This window comes from Amblyraja radiata, chromosome 16 (genome assembly GCF_010909765.2).
Source record: "Amblyraja radiata isolate CabotCenter1 chromosome 16, sAmbRad1.1.pri, whole genome shotgun sequence".
In the NCBI taxonomy this organism is placed as follows: domain Eukaryota; kingdom Metazoa; phylum Chordata; class Chondrichthyes; order Rajiformes; family Rajidae; genus Amblyraja; species Amblyraja radiata.
In genome coordinates, this window is record NC_045971.1 from 26,938,863 (window position 1) to 26,965,620 (window position 26,758).

Consider the following 26,758-nt stretch of genomic DNA (forward strand, 5'->3'; position numbering starts at 1 on the left):
AAGTCCACTACACAAACGCAAGATTATCTAGAATATACCCCGCTGTTAAAGACACCTGCAACAGATGCAATCAATCCCCTGCCAACCATAGTCATATGTTTTGGTCTTGCCCTAAGCTAGCAACCTTTTGGAGGAGTGCTTTCGACGTGCTAAGCAGAGCCTATGGCCAGACTATTCCTCCAAACCCACTGTCAGCTATTTTTGGTATTCCCCCCAACACCAACCTCTCTGTTGCGTTGAAGCGGGTCCTGGCTTTTACAACCCTGTTAGCCCGGAGACTGATTTTGCTTAACTGGAGACTTACCTGTCCCCCGACACACGCCCGCTGGATCAAGGAGGTGCTCTACAACTTAAAGCTCGAAAAACTTAGGTTCTCTCTCAAAGGCTCTACCAAGACATTCCTAGATACATGGAACCCTTTCCTGGAACTTGTTAACTCTCTTAACTTGTTTCCGGACTCGGAAGAGGACTGAGTGTCCTCTATCACAGCTCTGTCTTATTGCAGCTGCTATCCCCTCAACCCCTCCCCCCCCCCCCCCTCCCTCCCCACAATCTATTTATTTATTTATTTATTTTTTCCTCTTTTTTTTTTTAAATTTTTTTAAATTTTTTTTTATTATCGTATTTGTGTGGATGTGTACGTATGTGAGTGTTGTTTGTTCCCGGGTGTCGAGGGTGGGTAAGGGTAAGGGTAAGGGTTTTGAGGATCGTTTACATACTGTTGTACAATTATGTCCTGATTATCACTGTCTGTTATCATTGTATGTATGCAAATTGCTGTTAAATTCAAAATTCAAATAAAAAGATTTAAACTAATATAACCAACAAAAATTGAGAACGACGTAATTGATAGGAAATGCAAAGACATTATTTTTCTTGTTGTCTAGAGGCTGAGGACTACAACGAATAGTATTTCAGTTCATATTAATTATTTAGATGAAAGGACTGTAATGCATCCACATTTATAGACAGTGCAAACCAAGGTGTGAAATTGAGAAATTAAGCTGAGATGAATGCCAATTGCATGCAAAGGGATGTGGGCAGATTAAGTGGACAAGAACACAAGAACGTAGGTGGTATTATAAAATGGACAAATTGCTTTGATTTTCTACCAAAAGACAATTCCAAGAGCACAGAGATAGGCATAACTCATCTATGTGGTCTATCTGCACTAAACCCGATTTGCCTAATGCTGTCCCAAATCCCTCGAAACATTTCCCATGCAAAATAAATGAGAAAAACAAGTAAAATTGATATTCAGAAGGATAGCTCATGACCATGAATCACAATATAAATGCATCAGCACAAGCCATTATGCAGATTTTTGGGTTATAAATATACCAAGTTCATGACCTTGACTAGAATTTATGCCTCCTCAATCAAGACTATACCTGCATTAGAGGATATCCAGGTAGATATGGTGGTGAGGGCAGCTTTTGGTACATCGGCCTTCATCATTCAGAGTATAGAAGTTGGGACAGACGATAGACACAAAATGTTGCAGTAACTCAACGGGACAGGCAGCATCTCTGCATAGAAGGAATGGGTGATGTTTCAGGTCAAGACCCTTCGTCAGGTGTCGGGATGTTATTTTACAGCTGTGCAAGACTCATAAGATCTAATTTGCAGTTCAGTTTTGGTCACGCTGCTAAATGAAGGATCTTGTTAAGCTGGACATAGTGCAGAGAGTCATTTGAAGACTTCAAGAGTGTTTTATTGACATATGTCCCGAACTGGAACAATGCAAATCTTAGTTGTAGCAGTACTGACTCTGTATATCCCAAAATAACTAACAAAAAAAGATAAATGAAACAGACAAATAAATAGTAATAGTAGTGTAAAGTCAAAAATAATGCTCTCAAGTCTATATAGTTCAGAGTATATTTGAAGGTTATAGTGTTTAATAGCCTTATGATTGCAAGGAGGCTGCTGCTCTTGATTCTGGATGATAACAGTTTCAGGCTCTGACACCTTCATCCTGATGGCTAGAATGAAATGAGAGCGTGGCCAAGGTGGTGTAGATCTCTGATGCTGCTTGCTGTCTTTGAGGCAGTTACTGTTGTATAGAAATGTATAAAATAGGCGCAGGAGTAGGCCATTCAGCCCTTCGAGCCAGCACCACCATTCAATATAATCATGGCCGATCATCCAGAATCTGTAACCTGTTCTGTATCTGATCATCCAGAATCTGTATCCTGCTTTCTCCCCATAAGCAGCAAGACATACTACAAAGTTCACAGTGTACACATACATCAGCCCTCCTGCAATGTTTTGATCCTTTAACGTTATAGAAAAATAAAGTGGGCATTGCCAGAAATTTCACCGGTCTTGCCCCAATGGCGGTTGGGGCGACACAGTGGGGCAGTGGTAGATTTGTGGCCTTACAGCGGCAGAGACCCGGGTTTGATCCTGACTAAGGGTGCTGTCTGTATGGAGTTTGCAAGTCTCCCTGTGACCACGTGATATTCTCCAGGTGCTCTGGTCTCCTCTAAGGAATTGCGGGTTTGTAGGTTAATTGGCTTTGGTAAAAACTGTAAATTGTCCCCAATGTGTAGGATAGTGCTAGTATATAGGATCGTTGTTCGGCGCGGACTTGGCGATCCAAAGGGTTTATGTTTAAAGACTAAAAGATGCACACAACAAATGACCAAGTTGCATCAAAACTACAACCCCTCATACTTAATCACAGCTCATTCCCTTTAGTTTTAACCCTCACTGCCATCGACAGCCCTTGTTCAGTCACTTGCTTTGCAGTTCCATTCTCCATCACCTGCTCCCAATTCACCAGGAGAATAAAAACATTGTTCATTAAGACTGTAGATGAGCTAAAGTACATGCACATTTAAATGCTAAACAAATGCTGGAGGGTTAAAGTCATTGCGCTCGACTGTACACCTGTAGAGATTCAATAGAGTATTCGTTGACATACCGAATCTCCTCAATCTTTTAAGAAAGTAGAGGCATTGATGAGCTTACTTTATGCTTGCACCAATGTGCTGGATCGAGAATAGATCTTCAGAGGTACAGTTTGCATGCGCAGGAATTTTTTACTCTCTCCACCAACGTCCCATTGATGAAGACACGGTTGTGGATCCTTATTCTTCCTCATCCAAAGTTCAGTCAGTTCCTTAGTCGGTCGATCAATCTCCCACCTATACTCTGACTCATCATCATCTGTAATTTATCCAACAATGGTGGTGTCATCGGCAAACAAAGATGGAGTTTGAACTGTGTCCAGCTACGTTGCCAGGACTTCAGGGACCGACTGGTACCATTGATTGGAACATTTGAGGGATATTGATAGGCAGCGTAAATGGGGCATGTTGGGTCAGTTGGGCTAAAGGCAGTTTCCATGCTGAATGACCCTGTGTACTGGACTGACCCACACCATGGCTGGATGTTTCTTTGAGAAGCGATCAAGTGCACAGCAGGCATAGTCCGTGGGGTTTAGAATGCAAGGAAACTTATTGAAGCAAAGTTATTGGCAGTTTTATAAGATAGGATGTTATCGCTGGGTACAGGATCTCACACCAGAAAAGTTAATCGAAATAAAGTGTATGGACCAAGTCAGAAATGGAAAATGTTTTAAGATTTTGAATCTTTTGGAGTTTGCTACACCAGGTTGCAGTGGATGTATGGTATTTGAATACACTCAAAACATCAATAAATGTTTGAGCAATGAGAAAATCATAGGATGTTGGTGAAGTATAGGAATGTGGAATAAAGTAGATCAGGTATGATCTCATTGAATGGCAAAGCACACGCATATGCGTCAGTTATCTTCTGCTCAGACTAATCAGTCGAAGTTCGATGTTAACACGTTAATATTAATGTTATTATTAACGTGTTAACACAATATAACTTACAAGAACATTTCCACCACCGGGGCAAAACCAGGGGGGGGCCACCATTGGTTGTTCATTCGTTTGTGCCGCTGCCCGCTGGTTCAGTCTTCTCCAAGATTTATTTAAGAAAGAACTGCAGATGCTGGAAAAATCGAAGGTAGACATAAAATGCTGGAAAAACTCAGCGGGTGAGGCAGCATCTATGGAGAGAAGGAATAGACAACGTTTCAGGTCGAGACCCTTCTTCAGACTGATGTGGGGGAGGGGTGGGGGGGGCGGGAAAAAGAAAGGAAGAGGCGGAGACAGTAGGACTAGAAGGAGAGCTGGGAAGGGTGAGGAGGGAGAAGACAAGGGCTATCTAAAATTAGAGGTCAATGTTGATACCGCTGGGGTGCAGACTACCCAAGCGAAATACCCAAGCTTGTTTCCTCACTACATTTACTGCTGGCTCCAGTCGCAAATCTGAGTTTGAGTGATCTGTGCAAGGCATTCATTGATGCTGGAATTGCACTGTGGAAATTGGAAAACAAATTTTTAGAGAAATACACAGAGGAACACATACCAAACGAATTATCATTACAGAAAAATAATGTTGACAGCAACTTCAACATTGTTATGCAGAAAATTAGAGATGAAGTTGCATGCAACAAAATATGGATCTCAATAGACGAGACAACCGATGCTATGGGGAGATACGTTGCCAATGTGGTCATCGGTACACTGGAGGCAGGTCAACCATCAAAGAAGTATTTGTTGACATCGGAAGAATTGGAGGTCAGACAGTTCAACTATTGCTCAGTTGTTTACATCTTCACTTGCTGTACTTTGGCCAGAAGGTATAAAACACGAGAATGCTCTTCTGTTTGTGACTGATGCAGCTCCGTACATGAAAAAAGCTGCTCATGCACTTAAAGTTTTATTCCCCAAAATGTTGCATTTGACATGCTTAGCTCAAGGACTTCATAGAATTGCCAAGCACATACATAGCTTGTTTCCGAATGTCGATCGCCTAGTTTCCAATGTCAAGAAAACATTCCTCAAAGCACCGTCACGTGTGCAGTTGTTCGAGGAAATGGCACTCGAGATTCCGCTACCTCCTCAGCCCGTTTTGACTAGGTGGGGTACATGGCTCTCTACTGTACTCTACTATGCGGCAAATTTTTGAAAAGATAAAATAAATCGTCAACTGTTTTGAAGAAGAATCTGCTGCAGTCCGGATCGTCAGTGAAATCATGCAGAAAAAGTCCCTCCACCGCGACCTTGTGGTTATTGCTTCCAATTTTGCAAACTTCCCTTGAGAAATGTGGCAAAACATTAGTGAATAACTTGCAGGTTTTCAATTCCTTGCGATGTAGGTAAAGATATACAAGGAAAATGTGAGAATGATTTAGCTAACAACGATCTTGAAGAAATACAAAACATAGCTAAAGTTCTCAAAGGTAGTTGTTATGCACAAGATATCGACATGAATATAGAGTCTGTAGCTTGTTTCGGGTATCCACCAGTGGCCTCAGCTGAGGTAGAAATAAGTTTTTCACAACTGAAGCATATTCTGTCTGACGACATAGTTTAACACCAGATAATTTGATAAAAATGCTAGTAATTATGTGCAACTAAGCAACTTTGGTCATTTAATGTAGTTTACCTTTATATTATCATTTTTAACCATATTTTGGTGGTGGAAATAAATGTCTTTTTATGCCATTTTTGGCAATAAATGCCTTCTTCGTGCCTTTTTTGTAATTTTATTATGCCTTTTTGCCTTTCAGTGTTTTTTAGCGCCTAAACATCCTGGCTCTAGTGATCACTCTTGCAATTCCATAAAACCTGAATATTCCCCAATAACCAGCTTCCACCATCAAAAAAGCTTTTATTCTCAAAATACCTTACTGCCCAAGCTGTACAAGAGAAAATAATTCAGATTTCTATGACCAGTGGTTCCCAATTTGCTGTCTCCACAAATGCCTTACATTGAAATTTAAGATTGTCTTCTGTTCTTGTCTTTCCCATTCAAGGGAACAATTTTAGTGTTTTTAAACAGGTTTAGAAGTTTGCTCACTTCTCTACTCAAGAATGCAAGCTACAGCAATGCTATCATTCGTATAATTTAAACTCTTCATGCTTTGAGTGTTACTTAATCTATAACTTCTAAACTATCACAGGATCGAGTGTCAAACAAAGGTTTTGCTTTCTGCTGATTCCACCACAATCATGAGTGGTTAATCTCATATTGGGTTAGTACATGTCTATGATCCATTTCACATAGACCCCATAAACACCAGTTCCAGTGACATGCAGAGGCTGTTGCCCCTGATTTTAGGGATGTCACACTGACCAACATTACTCTATCATATTAACTCTAGTCAAGAAAGCCAGGTTATCCCCTGGTCAGGAGTCACTTCCACCCTCACCCCACTCCACTTACCTAAGATTAACCAAGAGTGTGATTACCTGATGCTTTTCATGACAGAAAAGCCCGATCCTTAGAAGTGCACAAAATGCATAGCAAATCGACGGAAACCTCCAAACTGCATAATGCTCTAGTATTCCTGGCCTCTAGTCCGTACTCTATGTCCAGAGGCAAAAAACATTTTTATTAGCAACATGCTGTGGTATTAGGATTGCTTATTTGATTAACTTGCCCACTCTGCTCTTCATTGTTTCAATGCCATTGCTGGAGATTGGACAGTCCTAAGATGTCACTGTTCTGAGCATTTTTTAAATCCCCAACATTCTCTCGATTCCTTCCGTCCAATTGAGATATAAATGCATCACATTTTTGAAAAGTAACGAACTCATCTTGTCCACAGTGCAAGGCTGTACAACCATTGACGTAGGTTTCAACACAGACAAATAACAAGGATGAATTTTCTTCCTCTAAACACATTCTAAATACTCTTGCTATAATTCCAGCAGCAAATACTCCATGGATGGCAAATTATTATTATTATGCCAGCAGATTCGAGCCACCCCATTTAGGTCAGGTTTGAAATTAGACTCATACAATTGGAGTATGTATTTAAGACAGTCTCGCAGGGGAAACTTAAAACAAGAAACTGGCCTGACACCTCTGGCAAAGATGAGGTGTACCCAGGAAAAGCAGACAACACTAAAGTGTTTTGCTCATTTATCACACTGAAGAGGCTGCCCCACTGCAGCGACCTAATCTGCGAGTTTAGAAGAGTTTGCCCTTGACTCAAACTCGCAGCATGGTCGACACGTGGTCCTAGGAGGTCTTATGAGGTCATTGGAACTCTCCTTCATGCTTGAGGGAAGTTCCCGCATACTTGCGGCCTCAGTTTGGCCGAGGGAAAAATTTCAGCATGTTGAAAAATTTTCCGCTAGTAAAAATTGGTCGGCATGCTTCTTTTGAACTCGTAGTGCAATGGAGTGGGGTCACTATGTAGTTACAGGCAGTCGAGGGCAGCAGTAGGCAATCTCCTTCACTGACCGGGCACCCCCCCCGCTTTCCCTGGCTGCCGCCTTTGCGATGTGTTGGTGCGTGTGTGTGTGTGTGTGCGCGCAGTCAGTCGATCCAGCTCGCGGTTTCAATGCTGACGGTCAATCCAGCTCGAGGTTTTTCAGGCGAGTGCCCTCAAGCTTGAAGGTCGAAGACAGTCGCTGAAAGGTTGCGTCAGTGGGACAGGCCCTTATGTGATCTTCCAATTTAAAGCAGTTTAGATTTCTCTGCACAACTGTGAATTCAGTTAAAACATGGTATTAAATTTCATGTTTAGTTTAGTGATACAGTGCAGAAACAGGCCCTTCGGCCCACCGAGTCGACCAGCGATCCCCGCACATTAACACTATCCTACGCACACTAGGGACAATTTAATTTATACCAAGTCAATTAACCTACAAACCTGTACGTCTTTGGAGTGTGGGAACAGATATTGGCGAAAACCCACGCGGTCACGGGAAGAACGTACAGAGAGAACCCATAGTCTGGATCGAACCCGGGTCTATGGCACTGTAAGACAGCAACTCTACCCCTGCACCACTGTGACAAAATGTCAGGAAAGTTCTCATATTAACTTTAGCATCTCAACCATAAAGCACGATTGTTGTCTTTATTTTAAAAAATCATTTGCAAGGTATGGATATCACCAGCATTGCTAAGATTTATATTCCACATTGACTCTGAAGTGAAATCAGTGATTCAAAATGTGTTTTGTCTAAAAAGTTATTAAATATAAAATGTGGAATTAAACAAACCCTATTTATTTAAATTATCATTCAAACTCATGCCTGTGTATCAATGGTCCAGAAGTGTCACTACTGTTCTAGTGACTTAACCCACTGTACTCACTATGCTGAATGTGGCGGAAGGAATTGCAGATGCTGGTTTTCACAGAAGAGAGACACAAAATGCTGGAGTGACTCAGCGGGACAGGCAACATCTCTGGATAGGAGGAATGGGTGACGTTTCGGGTCGAGACCCTTCTTCAGCCAAGCTGAATGCCTGCTGCACTGCAACAAGAAAACATTTTCTCAGAGCCAGAGCAGGCAATGCAGCGAAAGGGTACAACATTTACCATGTCTCTGATCATGCCTTTTCAACACTTGCCACCACAGAGTTCTCAGCAAATGTACAATCCATAGAGAATCAAAAAAATGCGTTACATTGTGTTCTTTCTCCTCCTGAGCAAAGTGTATGCATGTATTTCCAGGGCAAGATCAAATAATTGTATTCACCCAGCCAACAGGTTCTTTTTTTTTTAATGGTTGCCGATAACCATTTAAACAAAAGGAACGTTTTCCCTATAAAATGTTTCAGAAGTTCCAACATCAAATTACAAGAATCTGCAAATACAAATCAGTGAGGCATTCTCTCTACAAAACAATCTTTTAAATATTAGAAAAATTTCCAGAAGGTCACAGAAGCTAAAAGTAACATGGTACGTATGGGTTACTAGCACAGCTTCACGGGAGTGCAAAAATGCACTCATTTCACCTCTTACAGTGCACACGCCCAGTGCTCCTGGCCTTACTGTAAGAACCAGAAAATAAAATGGAAAGTAAAGCTGCAAAATACAAACAACATTATAAACAGATACCATACATCCTCATTCAAACCAATACATGTACGACAAAGTGCCTCTTTTAGTACCCTTTAAAAAGACATCCACCCGGCTCTGAAGCTGGGCACAAGCTGAAAGGTATTCAATCATGATCTGGACTTTAAGCAAAGCTGCAGTTGGAAGGAAGGTTCAGTCGCATGGTGTTCATCCATCCACCCCCACACCCCCCTCCTCCTCTCCCACCCTATTACACGGAACTATCATAGGCTTACAATGGGAATACACGGGGCAGGAGGATGGGGTTGGGTTGCAGAGACCACAAACTCTCTCCTTGCTCCTCCTTTTCCAAGCTGGGACTCGAAAACCTATTCACACTTCCTGTAGCATGAATCAACATATTTCTTTCCAATCCCCGAATTTGTAATTATTCCTTAATTCTGGTGTGCAAAGAAATTACAAACAAAAAGTCTCACCGTGTGTGTGATGCAAAGAAAAGTGCTAAGCTTGTATTTGTTAGAGATATTGCAGTACTGTAGTGTTCCAAACCCAAGTCGGCTATGCATGTGACCCGACTTCAGCAGCTCTGCGCTGCCTCTCTTGAAGGACTCCGGTACTGAAACCTTTCAACTCTACAATTCAAAAGGAGGATGAAACAGTCTATTAAAACCTCACAATAGGCTTTGCATTTGGTTTCGTGACAAGAGTTAAATGTCCATTCCATTCAGAAGTGACAAAACAGAATGTGAAATTACAAAGCTACTTGCAGTCTTCTGCTGCAAGGATCTAGAACATCAAGATTAACTTCCACCAATATAGTGACGCTTCAATCAAATTGGATTGACGGCCTAAAATGGTACAAAATACTTAGCCTCTGCAGTTACATCCCCCATAAGTTAAACACTATAAGGAAAGGACTACACATGCAGAAAGAGTAATCAGAAAGTATGTTGGGAAAAATCAGTCCTTTGCAATATTGAAGGGCACTGGGCAATGGGAGCACATTTCATCCTTCTGTCCGAAAATGAACGAGCAATTGCTGTGGTGCAGACTTCTCAATAACTCCGAAATCTTCTTAGTAATGTGAACATTCACAAATACCAAAACCTCCCTTAAAAACATTCCTTTGTATTTACAAGCTGCAACATCACAAAATACTCGTCACCAAGTTGAAGACAGCTCTGGCCTGTCCCACTGTCAGACTCATCCCTTGCCCAAATGGAGCGCCTGGGAACTAGACTTGGGGGAAATATCGAAGAATAGATGGCTTCAATGCGTGCCATGAAACCACTGACTTTTCTGTTCTCCTCGAGTCGTGAAACAAAAAAAATTGTACACAGGACCAGGTAAATGAGGCAGAAACTGAAGTTCACGATAATCATATTAAAAAAAAAAAAATTCAAAGCTTGTGTCTGGCAATGCAAGTATGAATGACCTGATAAACCAAACATAGTTTTAAATACCGAGTGACTTCACTCTCAACACACTACTTTGATTTTGTGTGCCTAAACTTCTGATCCCAAAATTTATTCCACGCCATACTAGAGAATTTGCATGTCAGTTTTTTTGTTTTTTTTTTAAATGGTCCTGAACGTTGCTCATTAGCACAAAGATGGAAGGTAATTTCTGAATAATTTGTTACTGGGATTGTTCCAGCGAAAAACCACCACAAAATCTTTATTTGGTCCATTCTTACTTGCATCACTAGTGGTTTTCAAGGAGCTGAAAGCAATTCAGGAAAGCCCAGAAAATTCGTTCCACGAAACTGACTGGACAATGATGGCTGGATCACATCAGATTTTAGCATGTCTGCTTCTGCCATTTTGTCTCTCAAACAGTGCTGGTAGTGGGCATGAGGGCTCATCTTTAGGCCCCTGATAATTTCCAGTACTGCCTGGAAGATCAACGCAGAACACTTCAGTCAGAGTCCGAGTCAGAGGACTCTTCAGACGAAGAACTACTGCTGCTGTCGGACTGGTTGTCATCTCCCTCTTCATCCTCCTCTTCGTCTGCATTCTAGGAAGTAAGCATGGAAACGTTCAGTATGCAATGGTTTACGAGTGGACTTCCTACCGTTAAAGCTAAACATTAGTGGGGACAAGGAATGGTGGAGAAAGGGGCTAAGGGAAGTTTCCTACCAAGGGACAAAATATCAAAGACATTTTTGCAATTTCCAAGTTAAATACAAGTTCATTTATGTGAAGAATTGATGACGTCCTTTGTTATATTCCATTGAAAAATGATAAAAAGCAACTTTGTAAAACAGGTAGAGAAAATGTAAAATTAAGTTATTAACCATCCAATAAACCACAATGGGGTTTCCAACAACACACATAATCCAAGACAGCATTTTAAAAATCAAGCTGTACAGTTTTCTCTAATTCACGCACTGTAGTCTCAAGTCAATGTTGACATTGTGCGACATGTGTTGCATGACCCTATGATTAGCAATGTTACAAAATTTTGAGATTTTAAAAATCAAGTCTGTAATTTATCCCATCAGATAAAGCATAAAAATAAGTTTAATTTGACACCTAATTCACTTTCATATCTCAAGTATTTAAAAAGTTATGGCCATTTTCATACTCGGAAATGAGCATCTTGTTCCCTATTGATTTTCTATGGACATAACAAAAAAGTTGTGATCGTGAACAGTCAAAAGCCCATAACTTTCTTAAAAATTAAGAGAACTGAATGAAATTTTCAGTTATCATAGATTGAAGCATTCTGAAACAAATATAAAATAATCTTACTTGGATGACCTGAAATTAAAGCATATAATTAGTTAGTTACCTAATTGTAGCTAATTTCAGACTTCAATTACTAGATCTAAACATCTATCCATTTCTTAATAAATTATTAACATTTTTAAATAGCCTAAATGTCCAAATAATATTCACAAATAATTCACAATAAAACATGATTTTTAAATCTCATTTACATTAATTTATAGACCAAATGGAAGGAATTCAGTGTTCAATTGCTGTAAATAAATGCCCATTTAAATCAGCTTTCCAGTGGGTCCCTGTGGAACGCGCTGGTTTAGAACGTTCACATTGCGCTAGATTTGTGCCCCAAATGCCCAGAAAAATACTGCGCGATATAGTGGGCCCAAATTGAGCTACTCGCAATATTAAATTTTGTATAAAGGGATCTTTAGAAGCCCTTTTTAATGTAAAAATATACAACCTAACTTCTGCTATTTGCTTTATGAGACCCTGAGGATGCTGGCGGTCGCGGGTTTAGAGATTGATTTTTAAACTACTATAACTATTATACGAGGCCTTTAAACCTAATAATAGCCTTTGCGACGGGGTCTTCCAGCGATTTTTCGTTAATAATTAACTAGGCTGAACATCTTCGATTTGAACAGCCTAGAGAAAATCGCGTTTTAAACCCGCCCCCTCTAAACGGCGCCAAAATCGCGCACACCTGTAGCGGCAGATTTTCAAAGACGCTTCAGGTAGGCTTTGCAACATACCTACTATGATTGCAAGTTTGGCAGTTCAATTCTATGTATGGAAATTTATTGGCAAATACAAATAACTAAAAGTTAGTACTTAGATACAAAGTATGATTTCTATCACCAGCAGCCACACCAGGTTTGGAACTTAACTGGTCATTAACAAACATTAGATAAATGGAGCAAATTTGGAGCATGGAGCACCTTGTTTACATATCTGTTGTGCTGCTGCTGCAAGTAAGAATTTAATTGTTCCATTTCGGGACATATGACAATAAAACACGAAGACTTTGGGAGATGGATTTTGCATTCTATTTGCCTTCATCCACATGTTTAATTCCTGTGAGAATGTGTCCTGCATTCGTGTAACTCTCTCTATTACTCATGATTCCTCTGACAGAGATGTCAGTTTCCCTACACATATGCTGTAGTGGCAGTGATTAGGGCAGCACAGTGGCGCAGTGGTAGAGCTGTTGCCTTCAAGCGCTAGAGACCCAGGTTCAATCCCGACCACTGGTGCTGTATGGTGTCTGTACAGTCTCCCTGTGACCGCGTGTGTTTTCTCCAGGTGCTCCGGTTTCCTCCCACACTCCAAACACGTCCAGAATTGTAGGTTCATTTAGTTCAGTAAAAATTATAAATTGTCCCGAGTGTGTAAGATAGTGCTAGTGTACGGGATGATTGCTGGACAGCGTGGACTCGATGGGCGAAAGAGCCTGTTTCCACTTTGTATCTCTTAAGTGTCTTTAAGCTACTATGTCAGATTCTGGTGATATCCACCTCTTCAAGTTTTAATCAATTTGAGGCGAATCCCAACAATCTACCCATTCAATCTAATAGTTCAATTCAAAAGGAGAGCAATTTACCCCGTCCGCATCATCCTCTTCACTCTCCTCATCACTGTCAGAGCCCGAGGAATCATCAGAATCTGAAGAATTGGCTTTCTCTTCATCATCCTCGTCATCATCGTCATCATCATCGTCATCATCAGAATCGTCCGTTTCCTGCAACAACCAATATCAACAGAATATATATACAAGTCAATCCTTTAAATCTCACGCTCCACATTATCACACTTTATAGACCAGTTTGAAAGTCCAGTGTTGATTTTTGTTGAGTGGGGGAAAAAAAATTCATGCTCAGATGAAGAAACATTTCCAAGTAACTAAGATGAAAAATAATTGCTGAACTGTGTTGCACTAACTAAACACAAGATGAACTGCCACCTGTCCAAGTGTTATGAAGTCAGGGAAACGCAACTGTCAATGTTACTTAATTAGATAGCCTTGCAAAATGAGAATGCTAGTTCGCTCTGGTCATTATAACCGAGCCCAGCACGGCACAGTGGCGCAGCAGTAGAGTTGCTGCTTTACAGCGCCAGACACCCCAGTTAGATCCTGACTACGGGTGCTGTCTGTACAGAATTTGTACGTTATCCCTGTGACCGCGTAGTCCTCCAACATCCCAAAGGTTTGTAGGTTAATTGGCTTTGGTAAAGATTGTTAACTGTCCTCAGTGTGTAGGGTAGTAGTATTGAGTGGGGTGATCGCTGGTCAACACGGACTCAGTGGCTGAAGGGCCTGACTCTTTGCTGTATCTCTAAAGTCTAAGATATGGAGAGGCAAATGAATGAGACCCTCCTGTTATTTCAGCTGATTCAGCTGATTAGCAGCAACTTAATTTGACATTTTCTTGTCCAATGCAAAGTGCCACACATAGCGTTTAGCAATCAAGGCAGGGAAGTACACCACAGGAACAGTTAATCTTGAGGAGGTTTATGCAAATGATCGGGGAGAGTGATCGTCACAATCCTACTGGGTAGTTGAGTGATGTTTCCTGGGAATTTGTAACGGATTCCAGCTTTTCATCACAAATTTTTGGAATGTTGGTGCTACATGTACATACTAATTGAATAGATAACGTAGGAAGATACAAAGGGACCAATTTATTTTCGGGACATCCGGGTATAAATCTAAATAGAGTTGAAATGAAGGATTCAACATAACCAAGTGGCCTGACAGGTTTAAGAGACGGGGTTTAAATCAATTTGAAGAATGTGTTCAGTAGTGGCAGAAAACAAGTGGGTTCGGTGGACAATATAGTTGAGAATTTTCTAATAGCATACTTGGCAACTCTTTAAGGCAAAAATCGAGTTTTTGCAATTCGAAAAGCAATGCAATTATAAACACTTTGTTAATAGAAAAACAACATTCCAATTTAAAGCCTCGTGTTAAGCGAACACTAAGGCACCTCCCAGAAACCGCAGCTAGCAGAGCAGCTGGAAATGTTCTAACTTCAGATGTAAACCTATACAACCAGACACCAATGATCTTACACATTATCTGTCAAGATGAAGCTTGCAATTAAACAGGGCCATTAAATTAGCCGCTAGCTGGGGAGCGCACACCAATACAAGGTAAGATGTGGCTTTAGTGACCTCTCCATGCAATAACCACCATCGTCCCCATCAACAATAAATTCAGTCCATTTGATACTGAAGAATAGGAATATTAATGCCAGAAAAACGGTAAAATACGTGAAGATGCAAGGAACTGTAGATGCTCCAGCACTTTGCTTTTTTTTGGTAAACAAGCATCTACGGATCCTTGGATCTCAAAGTATTTAGCAGTTTTTCTGGCATTAAAATTCCCATTCCTCAGTAATAAACTAACTGAATTTACAGTTGAAGAATTGATGGGGGTCATTGATGGAGAGGTCACTAAATCGGCATCTTACCTTGTATTGGTGTGCGCTCCCATGTTAGCAGCAAATATTATTTCTTTGATTTTGAATAAAGAAGGGTCCTGACCCAAAATGTCACCCATCCATGTTCTTCAGTTGCCTGACCTGCTGAGTTACTCCATTACTTTTGTGTTCCTCATGAAATTTTACTTTATTGTATTGTATTTATAAACCAAGATTACACTCTGGACAGGTTTTGTTTCGGGTAGGACCCCTTTTCAGACAAAATTCATGCATAAGTGCAAAATATCCAATATACATTTTGCTTATGATATCACCAATTTTCATGATCATAGTTGTATGCAACCTTTAAGGAAGTGGAGCATACAAACTGTTGGAAGAACTCCGCGGATCAGGCAGCAGCGGAGAGGGGAAATGGACAGATGAAGTTTTGGGTCAGGACTCTTTCACAGACAGAATGTTCATTCCCTCCACAGATGCCGAGTTCCTCCAGGTATTGTTTTTTTTTAAAATTCATGAATCATGAATCGGCTTTCCTGCATCTCTAAACAAAGTTACAGTTGCTTTTGCACCCAGCAAATATCACACTTCGAAGCTAACATTTACCATCAGCACGTTTTGGCACTAGGATATCGTAGAAACTAGAAACTGCAGATGCTGATTTCCAAATAAAGACACAACGTGATGGAGAAGCCCAACGGATCAGGCAGCGTCTCTGGAGAACATGGATAGGTGACATCTCAGGTCAGGACCCTTCTTCAGACCGATTATAGAGAAGGGTCCTGGTACATTATCAAATCCTGAACATTGTAATAAGCCTACTATGTAAAGTCAAAATTTTATAAACACTTACACTTGCATTCTGTGCTGGTATTGCAATTTTCATTTTGGGATTTGGAGCGGATACTTTTGCAGTACCTCTGCGTTTCTGTCAATGACACAAGTTCAAATATAGTTAAAAGAATCAACGATCAGTATTAATAAATATTTTCCTACTACCCGCCCCTCATTCAGATCGAACAATCATTAGTATAAACGGAAACTACACAAACCCTACACTCCACCCCTGTATAGTTCAGACTTAAATACAAGGTACCTCAACAATTTCCTTGTAATTAGGACATGTTAGTTCACAGGCTACAAAATGCAGCACTCTTAGTTTATGACAAAAAACAAGCCAGTAGAAAATAAAAACAGAACTAAATACAAATTTCCCCTGACAAACATTTTTAAAGAAAATAAGTGTTAAGTTTGTGAAATGGGATTGCTTACATTTGAAGTGTACTCCTTGTATGCAGCTCTCTCTTGGGGCGATATGCTCTGAGGAAATAAAGCAATATCTAGGATCAAATATTATACTATCCAGTTCAAAACAAAAATGCCTTCTCGAAGTGGCTTCAAAGCCCACAATGCCAGACTCCGCTTTCTTATGATGCATTTGCAATCCATTAAACATCAGATAATGAGCATCAGTGAGTCCATTTAGAAGCCACTTGACTGTTAATTCAATTTTAAAAAGCAGAGTAGGCGCGGAGGCACCAAAACATTACTGAGTTATCAGCATCGTCAAATGGCAGAGATTGGGTGAAAGAATATTGCTGGGCTGAAGGCATACGTACACTGTCTATGCTGAGAAAGTGAGAACCAAATTCCCAATTGATAATTTTCCAATATGGTAAACTAGGACTGATCACTATTCAATGCAAATTCAGGAAAAATGTCATTGCCCTTCACTCAAAGAAGCACCTCCTTCACTTTATTTCACCTTATTCCTGCCATTCCTCTTAAAGATAGCAGAGTCAGGGGATATGGGGAGAAGGCAGGAACAGAGTACTGATTGGGGATGATCAGCCATGATCACATTCAGGGCCGGCCTTAAGCCGATTGGACCGATTACTCCCAATTGGGCTCTGCGCCGAAGGGGGCCCTGCGCTGGAGTAATCTACCCCGGGTGGAGGGGGGAGAGAGTGGTGGAGAGAGAGTAGAGGGGTGGAGGGGGAAGAAAGGGGTGGGAGGGGGAATGGAGAAGGGGGAGGTGGGTCGTTCGCTCACGGGGCAGCGCTCCCGCCCCTCCAGTCGCCGTGCTTCACACACACAGCCCCGGCTCCACCCCTCTCTCTCCCCGGGGAGACACGGTGAACAATACAGGGATCGCCGGGCCAGGGGTTGGAGCAACGTTTACAAACATCGGCCTCAGCTCACACCCATCCGCCCGGACCCCGGCATCCGCTTCCGCCGCCGGCCCTCTCCCTCCCTTCCCCCCCTCCTTCCTCTCTCTCTTTTCCCTTCTCTCCACCCCTTCTTTCTCTCCTTCGCCCCTCCTTTGACACACACACACACCCACACACCTAAGTCAGGATGGGGAAGACTACCCAAAGAGTAGGATGGGGCTGAAGCCCAAAATTTCATGCCTGGACTGGTTTTTCGCCAGTGGTTATTGGTTTCCCAGGATATATTTTATTACATTTTTCATTTCACACTCGACCATTAAGTCGCATGCACCTTTTGAGCGCATATTTTGATTACTTTCCATTCTACCATAGAGATATAAAGTCTATAATAGACTTTAATAATATTTCTATTATTCTACAGACCTTGGTTGGGAACCTGGGGCTCACCAAAATTGTTCCCAATTGGGCCCCGCACCTCCTAAGGCCGGCCCTGATCACATTGAATGGAGGTGCTGGCTCGAAGGGCCGAATGGCCTACTCCTGCACCTATTGTCTACTTCATCACTCTGCTATTCACTAGGTGACCATTTTCACTGTTTTCTGCATCCTTTCCAAATTATTCAGAGTGCAGCACAGTGGTGCAGCTGGTAGAGCTACTGCCTTGCAGCACCAGAGACCCAGGTTCAATACTGACCTCGGGTGTTCTCTGTGTGGAGTTTGCGCGTTTTCCGCTGTGTTTGCATGGGTGTCCTCCAGGTGCTCTAGTTTCCTCCCACAACCCAAAGACGTATCTCTATGAATTGCCCCATGTATGATAGAAGTGAATGAGAATGTGGGATAAAAGAACTAGTGTGAACTGGTTGGTGTGGACTTGATGGGCTGAAGGGCCTATTTACATGTGGTATCTCAAACCTAAACCATACATTAATATTCTGATGAATGCAGACCAAAGTCAGCCATAGTGTGCAAGAGGGAGAGAGATAGCTTGATGAAGCAACCAACTAGACAGATCTGTTCACTACCTGATCTATTGGTGGTTAGAAAATACATCAGCAACTGAAAGGGCAAAATATAATTCAACCATGCCAACTGCAACACTCTCCACATTTGAGCTGCAGACTGGAAAGTCGTGCTACCTTAAGCCAGGCCTCGAGAATTATTTTGTATTGACATTGTTGTTCTTCTGATATCTTCTTGTAACGGTCCTTTTGAGCCTGAGTGACCTTCCGCCATCTTTTCCCAATCTCCACCATCCGGTCTTTGAGATTCAAGTGGTTTAGTTCACCGCCTGTCAGTAATTCCTGGGAAAATTTCTGATAGCCATTCCTGAAACACAGAAATAATAATTCATTATATTAAATTTCCTCGGCCACCAAGTACTAAAATAGATTTGACAAAATGAATATTTAGGATAAATTTTAAGTTTACAAAATGTATTACAATCCACTTCTTTACAGGCACTCACTCAGAAATATAAAAAATAGGTGCAGAAGTAGGCCATTTGGCCCTTTGAGCCAGCACCGCCATTCAATATGATCATGGCTGATCATCCAGAATCAGTACCATTCTTGCTTTTTCCCCTAAGCAGCAACACATACTACAAAGTTCACAGTGTACACATACATCTGCCCCCCCCCCCCCCCCACCCCAGCAATGTTTTGATCCTTTAACGCTTTAGAAAAATAAAGTGGGCATTGCTAGAAATTTCACTGGTCTTGCCCCAATGGCGGTTGGGGCGGCACAGTGGGGCAGTGGTAGATTTGCAGCCTTACAGCGGCAGAGACCCGGGTTCGATCCTAAGGCGCTGTCTGTATGGAGTTTGCATGTTCCCCCTGGGACCACGAGATGAGATTTTTTTTCTGTATCGTTTCTCTGTCCGTACTGTGGCCTAACATTGCGGAATTGGCAGCCTGGAGACCGACCGTCGCTCCAAGCCGTGGGAGTCTGCGGCACTTTAACATCGCGAAGCTTGCCATCCCTTTGCCGGGGATCGAAGCTCCAACCGCGGGGCCTGTGGACTTTAGCATCGTGAAGCCTGCAGTCTGTGGTAAGAAGAGTCCGACTCGGGAGCTCCATGCCACTCCATAACTTTTATTTTATGTGGCTGTGTATCTTGGTGCTTTTCATTTAGTATGGCTGTCTGGTAACTCAAATTTCACTGAACCTTAATTGGTACATGTGACAATAAACTGACTGTGATGCCTTGACGTTGAACGGCAATACTTACATTGGTGGTTTTTTAGGTTCTCCCTCAAATTTGATTTTCCTGTTCACGTTTGTTGCTGGTGCTCGTATTTCACTTAGTTCTTTCTGAAAGAGAATGTTCACAAAACAGAATTCAACAACAGAATTTCTAGGCATTTTTGAAGCGAAAAGCAGAACACATTGACCTTTTTCATATGTAGGCCACTGTTCAAAAGATTTTCCACTTTCTTTATTATCACAATATCTAGGCAATCTTAATCCCAACAGTAGTGGCACATGTAATAAAGTGACTGTCATATCAATGGCATTCCCTACTGAAAAATTCTGTATTCTTTTTATGCACTTTTTTTTAGTTGAAAATATGGCGTGCAGAATGAAGATAAAACACAATGTATGTAAAATTCACTTGAATTAAAAATTCATTGCTTACTTATTTGTTAATACTTGAGTGTAAATGATGGCCATTTCCTATACAATTGGCTTTGTCATGGGCTGATCCCACGCACTGGGCTGCATACTTTCAGGTCACAAATAATGGTAATCACACTTACACTTCATTTGGTTTGCATCCTTGCAATCTTAGTTTTACCACATTATTATAAAACTCCCTGAAACACCAAGGGATTGGCATCTCTGATGGCCACAAGTGAGCAGTCTCCATTTTCCTGAGATCACTGAGTCACGCATTTGAGTTTCATTGGCATTAATTTTGATGGACAGCAAGAGTAAAATTAAAGATTACCGGTAATTCATTAAATAAAGTTCCTTTGAAGCGTCGCTTCTACACCTCTGGACAACAAATGGGTTCTCCGACAAGCAAAATCACCACACAATAAGTCCCTGTGATCGTGGTCAAATGACCATACTGTCATTGGCTACTCCATTAACTGACCAAAAGTACAGTTGTTTTCAATCAACCCAATGATGATAGGATTGGATAGGGAGGGAAGCATAATGATAATCTATGAATGAACACAATCTAAATTGTGAAGTTTTTACTATAAAGATTTACAAAATGTATCAACAAGTAAATCAATGATGTTCAAAGAGAAACAATGATCAACATAAAGCATGAGATTGGTTCAAAAATAGAAATGGTATAGTGGTCAGTGTTATATGGTCTTTGATACCAATGACAATAATTCTCATTGATTCCCATAGTTGTTATATCCTCAGTCCTTTACGTGTCACTGAGGCTGTTTGATCAGACATTTTCTATATATGTCCCATTACATATACATCCCATTAGAAGATTTTTTGTTCTGGTACCATTCAACTTCCAGTAGTGTGAAGTACTTATTTACTGAATTAAGAACCTTTGCAAATCACAACAAATGTAGATAGGTTATGTTGATGACACAACTGAAATGTTTTCCAATCTCTCAAAGAGAGTCCAAACATTTTTTCTTAATTCTGTGTTCACGATATATTAAAAAGCATCATGAACATTTCCTCAAAATTATCAAAAGCACTCAAGGGCAGCAATCGCTGCTTTCCAAAACTGCATCCAAACGATCCATGGCCCAGATGCAGCACCACTTAGGCACATTGCCGCCCATGCAGCCAAGAACTGGGCAGAGGCAAAATGGAGTTGAGAGTCAATGCCCATGTGGAACTGGATTGAGATTGGTCAGAAGGGTTGCTGCTGAAGACGTTTGGAGCACACGGCAAGTGCTACATTTTTCACCCTGCAATTAAAATGGCTGCCAAGAGACAAATACTGCCAGACTACTCTGATGCAGCAAAGAAGGGTTACTACCAACTAGGGCAGCGCTGCGATAAACCCGAGCAGAAACACAGGTTTGGCAGGTTGTTTCTCACTGTGAACCAGCTGTTCAATGAACAGCAGGTAATTAATTCCCTAACTAGCCAGGAGCCTGTTGCTTTAGCATCGAACTTGCTTTAAGGAGGAACAGAGAGGAGTGTACCTCATATCGCTTTTGATCCTCAGCCGCCTTTTTAATCCACATTAATTTTTCCTTTTTCTCCATCGCACTCCAAGTTGCCTCCATCGCTTTTATAGCCTTAATGCGATCATTCTAAAAAAAAGCAAAAGACACACCATGAAGCCCAGCATTTTTTGCAACGTCAAGACATGGTTCAGATCACAATCAATCTGACAGCATGCGCTTTTAAATGCACTCGCATTGCTTCAAAAACCTCCATTCTCTGGGAGTACGGGTTAAATAAGTCCCAAAAGAACTCTGGGCATAACTGGTGTGTCTATTAAGAAATGAGGGCAAAACAGTGGCCCTCAAGAACAGTGCTGAAGTTGAAGAGTTACATGCACTGTGCAAAGTGCACATCAACAGCACTATAAACTGCACAGACAGTAAACAGATCGTACGAATCACCAAGATGTCAAGATCAACCATGCCACTGCACTGATATCTCAATTTCCTCGTATGCGGAAAGGGAAGACTTAAACGTTAGTCCATAGTCTTCAAGGCCACTGATTCAACCTGCAACTGTTTTGAAGAAAGAAAATGCTCAAGAAACAAGCAGTCACATTTTAAAGTGGCCACAAATGTGAAGCACTTTTGATAGATTTAGGGGATTATCCACCCTGAACATATTGTCAAAACTTGGAAGACTTCAGTGCAGCAGCTGAATTCTCCACGAGGAGTTTTAGACCCAGAATTGAACTCGTGGAACAGAAAAGCATGGATGCCAGGAAGCATGAGTCAGCCAACATTTCCATCAGGGTGGTGAGAGTGTTGCAAGGTCAGGCTCATCAAAACAGCAATAACATTTTTAATAATGCAAAACATTATCTGGCTGGAGGGAAAATACGTGGTGTGGTCAGTAATCTAAGCCAGAAATGTCACAGGCCCCCACATCTATGCGCCACATTAACCTGGCATGTGCAAATTGTCTTTGCCAGTGCCATTCAAAGCTGAGAGTGCTGGTTAGATGCTGATTTGTTTTGGGACCAATTTTGCTCTTCAGAAAATGAATGTTTTACTAATCAGTGCAAAATAGTTCATGCTGAAGTCTATAAAGTACTGCTAATTTAGTATACGAAATGTTTAAGAAGGAACTGCAGATGCTGGAAAAATCGAAGGTAGATAAAAATGCTGGAGAAACTCAGCGGGTGAGGCAGCATCTATGGAGCGAAGCAATATGTGACGTTTCGGGTCGAGACCCTTCTTCAGACTGATGTTGGGCTGGTGGGGGTGGGAAGAAGAAAGGAAGAGGCGGAGACAGTGGGCTGTGGGAGAGCTGGGAAGGGGAGGGGAAGAGGGAGAAAGCAAGGACAACCTGAAAATGGAGAAGTCAATGTTCATACTGCAGGGGTGTAAACTATCCAAGCGAAATATGAGGTCCCGAAACGTCACCTATCCCAACATCAGTCTGAAGCAAGGAGCAAGATGGTCCACTCCTGCAAATTCCAATGGACTGACGCAATGGAGCGTGACTTCCGCCATTTCAGTAACCCCGACCCGACTTCAGTCATGCCTCTCGCAGTGTGATCAACGTTGCGGGGTAACAGTTTGTGTGTTTTTAAATGTCTTAAATGTTTTTATATATATATATTTATTTTTTTAAATTGCTCATGTCCTGTGTTTGAATTGATTTTTGTATTAAACTTGTACTCTGTAATTCATCTAATCCCATTGTTCACAACTGCTTGTATGCACCCATAAAGGGAAATATATATATATATATATATGTGTGTGTGTGTGTGTGTATTTGTGATATATATGTATACATATATATTATATACATATATGTGTGTGATACACAATATAAATGCGATATAGATGCATATAATTATATAACACACACACACACATATATATTTTTCTAGTTTCATATATATATATATATGTATATATAAAAGAAACACATATATATATTCATTATATATATGCATATATGTGTGACATACATACATAAATAAATATATAACACATATATATTCTCGTTTCTTTCCTGCGATCTCTAATTATTTGTTGAGCAACCTTTTTCTTTCTTTCATTCATTTATTTATTCAACCTATCTCTCTCTCTCTCCCTCTACGAAATCCTAATATTGTGAATAAAATATTAATGAACACAAAGGCTGGCGGGATATGATCAAGGGCTTGGTTTAGTCCGGGGTAGGCAACCTTTTTTTGCATATCATAACTATCGTAACTTTTAAGAAACATTTAGACAGGTACATGGATCGGACAGGTATGGAGTAGTCATAAGTTTACAACATGATGGTAGCCTGAAATTTGGCAAAATTGTCTGCAATTTGGTAATCACACGCTGAGAAGCTTTGATACAAAAAAATGGGAATAGATAACATTGCACTCAATAAATTTGGAAACGTATTGACATTAAGGTGTAGGAAAGAACTGCAGTTGCTGGTTTAAACCGAAGATAGGCACGAAAAGCTGGAGCAATTCAGCGGGTCAGACAGCATCTCTGGAGAAAAGGAACAAGCGATGTTTCGGGTCGAGACCCTTCTTCTGACCCGCTGAGTTACTCCAGCTTTTCGTGTCTATCCTTGACATTAAGATACATCATCGTGAAGATCGAAGAACTGCCCTGAGTTATGTCTGATCCAGCATACAGAGGATTTGAGGTTTTGTTAGGGTCGCAGGTAATCCTTTAGCAAGGAAAATCCGTCAACCCTCTGCAAGATTAGCTCGTCTTAAAACCCCAGATAAAATATTCAAGGGGGGGGGGGGGGGGGGGGGGGGTGTAATGTACAGGAGATGAATCGCAGAGGTGCCTCCAAAGTAATTCCAATAGTTTTAATTACCGCAGTCTTTTTTTTACTATTGTTAAGAGTGCTTATACATTTAAAAAAAAAAAGAATTGAAGTGTGGAACTGCTGCATTTACGAAGAACCCTGCTTGTAGAAGGCGCCGCGATGACAGAAGCCGGTTATGGAAATGTCGCTGAAGATTACCCATCAGCTGCTAAGGCTTTTTCGCGGAGTGAACCATCTTGCTCCACTCTAAGATCTTAGGTCTGAAGAAGGGTCTTGACTCAAAACGTCACCTATTCCTTCGCTCCATAAATGCTGCCTCACCCGCTGAGTTTCTCCAGCATTTTTATCTACCTGCTAATTTAGTATATATCTGCATAAACATTGAAGCAACTCTTTGAGAAAATCTCATTCAGCGTTCATTTTAGAATAAGATTTACACCACTGGGTTAACATTTGTCTAGAGTAAAGAGACAGTACTGTGGTGCAGTGGTAGAGTTACTGCCTTACAGCGGCAGAGACCTGGGTTCGATCCGGACTACGGATGCTGTACAGAGATTGTACAGTCTCCCTGTGACCGCGTGGGGTTTCTCCGACTGCTCTGGTTTCCTCCCACGTTCCAAAAATGTGCAGGTTTTTAGATTAAATTGTAATTTGTAGGATAGAATTAGCGTACAGGTGTTCGCTGGTCGATGGGCCAAAGGCCAGTTTCCACCCTGTATCTCGAATACAGAGAAGTAAAAAATCTAAAAAGAACTGTGGCACAGCAGCGCAGCCGTAGAGTTGCTGCCTTACAGCGCCGGACACCCGGGTTCGATCTCAACTATGGGTGCTGTCTGTACGGAGTTTGTATGTTCTCCCCATGGGTTTTCTCCTAGATCTTCGGTTTTCTCCCACTCCAAAGACGTACAGGTATGTAGGTTAATAGGCTTGGTGTATGTGTAAATTGTCCCTAGTGTGTGTAAGATAGTGTTAATGTGCGGGGATCACTGATCCCGGTGGGCCGAAAGGCTTTTTTCCGCGCTGTATCTCTAGACTAAGCTAAAATTTACAGACAATGACTGAATGAACAAGCCACAGCTGAAACTAAAGGCTCCCATGAAATTGACCAGTTCTCCAGGTGAATTCTCAAGAATGTCACAAATGTTGAGCCTTTGACTGCACAGCAGACACAACAGCATGGCTCAAATCAACATATCCAGGCTGGAAACAATTTAATTCTTCAATGCGAAGGCGAATATTCACAAGGAAGTGCCATGGGTGTTAGATACACCAAAAAGATAGACGAACTACGCTCCAGTATTGTCAAGTTCAGGATATAGATGGTGAAAATTACTCCATCAGCAATTCAGACCGAGAATCTAGCAATGGAAGGCTCAAACTGAACTTTCATTTTCAAAATATTAAAAGGATATTTGAGCAAAGGTATTAGCCATTCATCACTTTCCAGCGCTTCAATCCTGGATCAGTCCATAAAGGAGGCTTTTATACAAAGTAAACAATTCCAAGGCGGATAGGGCTGTACTGGAATTATTTATGGCATTCCGTTAATGCAATGACATGATTTCAACTCTTTTTACAATGGCAACCTCAAATTAACGCTCGAGGAAGACCAAATGTGGCTTACCTTTTAAATGGTCAAGGAAATCGGCTCAATTGGTCCAAGGTTTCCCCCAAGTCATTCCCGAATTGTTGTTGGCACTCCAAGAAACAGAATTGGCTCACTTTTTATTAACCATATAAGGGAGTGCACAGTAGAATCGAACATTTCCTTCTGTTAAATTAATAACTACGCTTGACCTTGCTACCACTGGAGCAAGTTTCTTCATAATAACTTTATCCAAACTTTTTTCCCCCCGTACAGAAAACATTTTGGGGGTGGGAGGCGATAGAGGTCCTTTGGATGAGTGTGCATTGCATTCCTGCTGTCCCAGTGTGCACTGCACACCAGACTGAACAGGAGAATCCAGGAGAAAGCGTGCTACCAATGCAGCGACATTGCTGCCATTTAGCTAGATGACTCGGGCAGAGCTGAAATGTGGAGCTCTGACATGGTAAAAACCGTAAAATGTGCCAAATGAATTGCGATATTTATTGCTAATGCGTGTACTAGGAACAAGTATAAACAAGGAAGAATCAAGCACTAAGATGGTTTGTCAAAATAAGGACAAGAACTTTCTTCCAAGGAAAAAGTACAGCCCAACAAGACATGATAATCCAAGGGTCACTCTCGATGGCTACGAGATTCATTCATCATTTGCTTGATGCAGATGTAAACTTAATCAAAGAAAATCAAATTCAAAGGTAAATTGTGTTAAAGCACCAGAACAATTGGCCACCAGTGACTTTGGATTAAATATGGTCTGATCTGGGGTTTGGGATGAGATTGGGGGGGGGGGTGGGGAGGATTAGTTGGTTGTTGATATCATTAGGGAAGCAGAAAGAGCAGCCATTTTAGAGGATTCAAAGTTGTGGATGGAGCTGCTCTGATTATTATGCCCAATAAAGCTAGCGGAGCCACTTTGAAATAGCCTACTCACATCAGCCAGCAAGAGACTCCTTGCATGTTAGAGCACAAACATGCTGAAGGGTCCCACCAGGATCTATAAATCTGCCAGGTTTGGCAAGTGGTCTCATCCGCATCCATTT

At 41.3% G+C, this 26,758-nt stretch overlaps 1 protein-coding gene across 1 annotated transcript in view; it reads right to left on the minus strand.

Annotated features, from left to right (window-relative positions):
* Positions 1-8,548: 8,548 nt before the first annotated feature.
* ubtf (upstream binding transcription factor) overlaps positions 8,549-26,758 on the minus strand; it is a 47,885-nt gene continuing 29,675 nt past the window's right edge. The window contains 7 exon segments of the mRNA XM_033035362.1: positions 8,549-10,879; positions 13,193-13,330; positions 15,883-15,957; positions 16,302-16,349; positions 18,337-18,526; positions 19,428-19,510; positions 21,334-21,444. Coding sequence (XP_032891253.1) covers positions 10,781-10,879; positions 13,193-13,330; positions 15,883-15,957; positions 16,302-16,349; positions 18,337-18,526; positions 19,428-19,510; positions 21,334-21,444 — 744 coding nt within the window. The 3' untranslated portion in view covers positions 8,549-10,780.